We start from the raw sequence: 1,197 nt of genomic DNA on the forward strand, positions 1-1,197 counted from the left end.
CCCCCCCCCCCCCCCCCCCCCCCATACTGATTTTGAGGTGATTTTGACATAACTAGAGTGAAAACCCTATGCCATCATGTGTTTGAGTAATCTGACTGACATTGATGGTAGGTTCGTTAAGATACGGGTTAATTGTCCATTTGAAATGCATCTTTGTATGAAAGCACCAAAGGCAGACACTTACCAAACACAGTCCTAGCCGGCACTGATTCTCTATTCAACCAGAAAGACACTTGGGAAAGAATGACTGTCATGATGCACGGAAGGTATGTCTGGATGACAAAGTAGCCAATCTTCCTCTTCAGATGGAAATGAGCTGTCATCACCGTGTATTCACCTGTAGAGACAATAATCAGGGTCACTTTAAAGCACCATCACTGCAGCTACTGCTACTTTGGTTTCGAATTTCATCTTTGAGCCGTTCTAATTACTCAATGCACTCATACGGTAATCTCAGCTCAGTTCATTTGAATTTATTTTGCATGCTTGCAATCGACACCTATGCATGACAGCTGATCTGGAGGATGACGTGTATGGAGGCAGCTTTCGTCAACTACTGAGCTCCCAACCAAGATTACAGGTTTGCCTGGCTTTATAGCATGTGGCTACACGTATTAGTGTATTTAAAACATAAAGTAACGTCTTTTGAATGGTGTTGAAGCCCAATTGCACAGTATACGTGCACCGGGTGTGATCTAGCATCTAGCGCTGCACATGAGGATACTTTTTTAACTGAGGCCTGTTTTTGAATTTCCAGGGTAGAGGCACTTCAGCAAACACTCGGGGGTTACTCTTTAAAAGTCTAAAGGAAAATTATTATGAAAATACTAATACTAATTTATACAAAAAAATGTAAGTTTTTTTGTAGGTATATATATATATATATGTATATAATATTAAATCACAGCGGTGTCTCTTCGAAATGGACGTCAAACATTACCAAGTATCTCTTAGTTGTCTCTGTGTGAGTGTGTCAACTCCTTGGTTCATTTTCTGCATTTTATCATTTTAATCATCTTTTGGAAATTGATCTTAATGCCTTAATTCAAGTAAAGGAGGATGGATGAATAATGTCTCATAAATAAATAAATGTTCTTCCTTAAAATACAGGGGGCATTAAGTATAGACAGCCTATGTTAAATTCCCATAGATACTATGCATCCTGATGAAGTTCCCTTGGCTTTTGGAATTAAAATA

The 1,197-nt window shown here is 38.8% G+C and overlaps 1 protein-coding gene across 3 annotated transcripts in view; it reads right to left on the minus strand.

Annotated features, from left to right (window-relative positions):
* Positions 1 to 1,197, minus strand: part of gabra2b (gamma-aminobutyric acid type A receptor subunit alpha2b) — a 40,791-nt gene that overhangs the window by 8,822 nt on the left and 30,772 nt on the right. For all 3 annotated transcript variants that reach the window (XM_032510890.1, XM_032510891.1, XM_032510892.1), the window contains one exon: positions 185 to 337. In XM_032510890.1, the coding sequence (XP_032366781.1) occupies positions 185 to 337 (153 nt within the window). The remainder of the gene's footprint in view (positions 1 to 184; positions 338 to 1,197) is intronic.

This window comes from Etheostoma spectabile, unplaced genomic scaffold, assembly GCF_008692095.1.
Source record: "Etheostoma spectabile isolate EspeVRDwgs_2016 unplaced genomic scaffold, UIUC_Espe_1.0 scaffold273, whole genome shotgun sequence".
Classification (NCBI taxonomy): domain Eukaryota; kingdom Metazoa; phylum Chordata; class Actinopteri; order Perciformes; family Percidae; genus Etheostoma; species Etheostoma spectabile.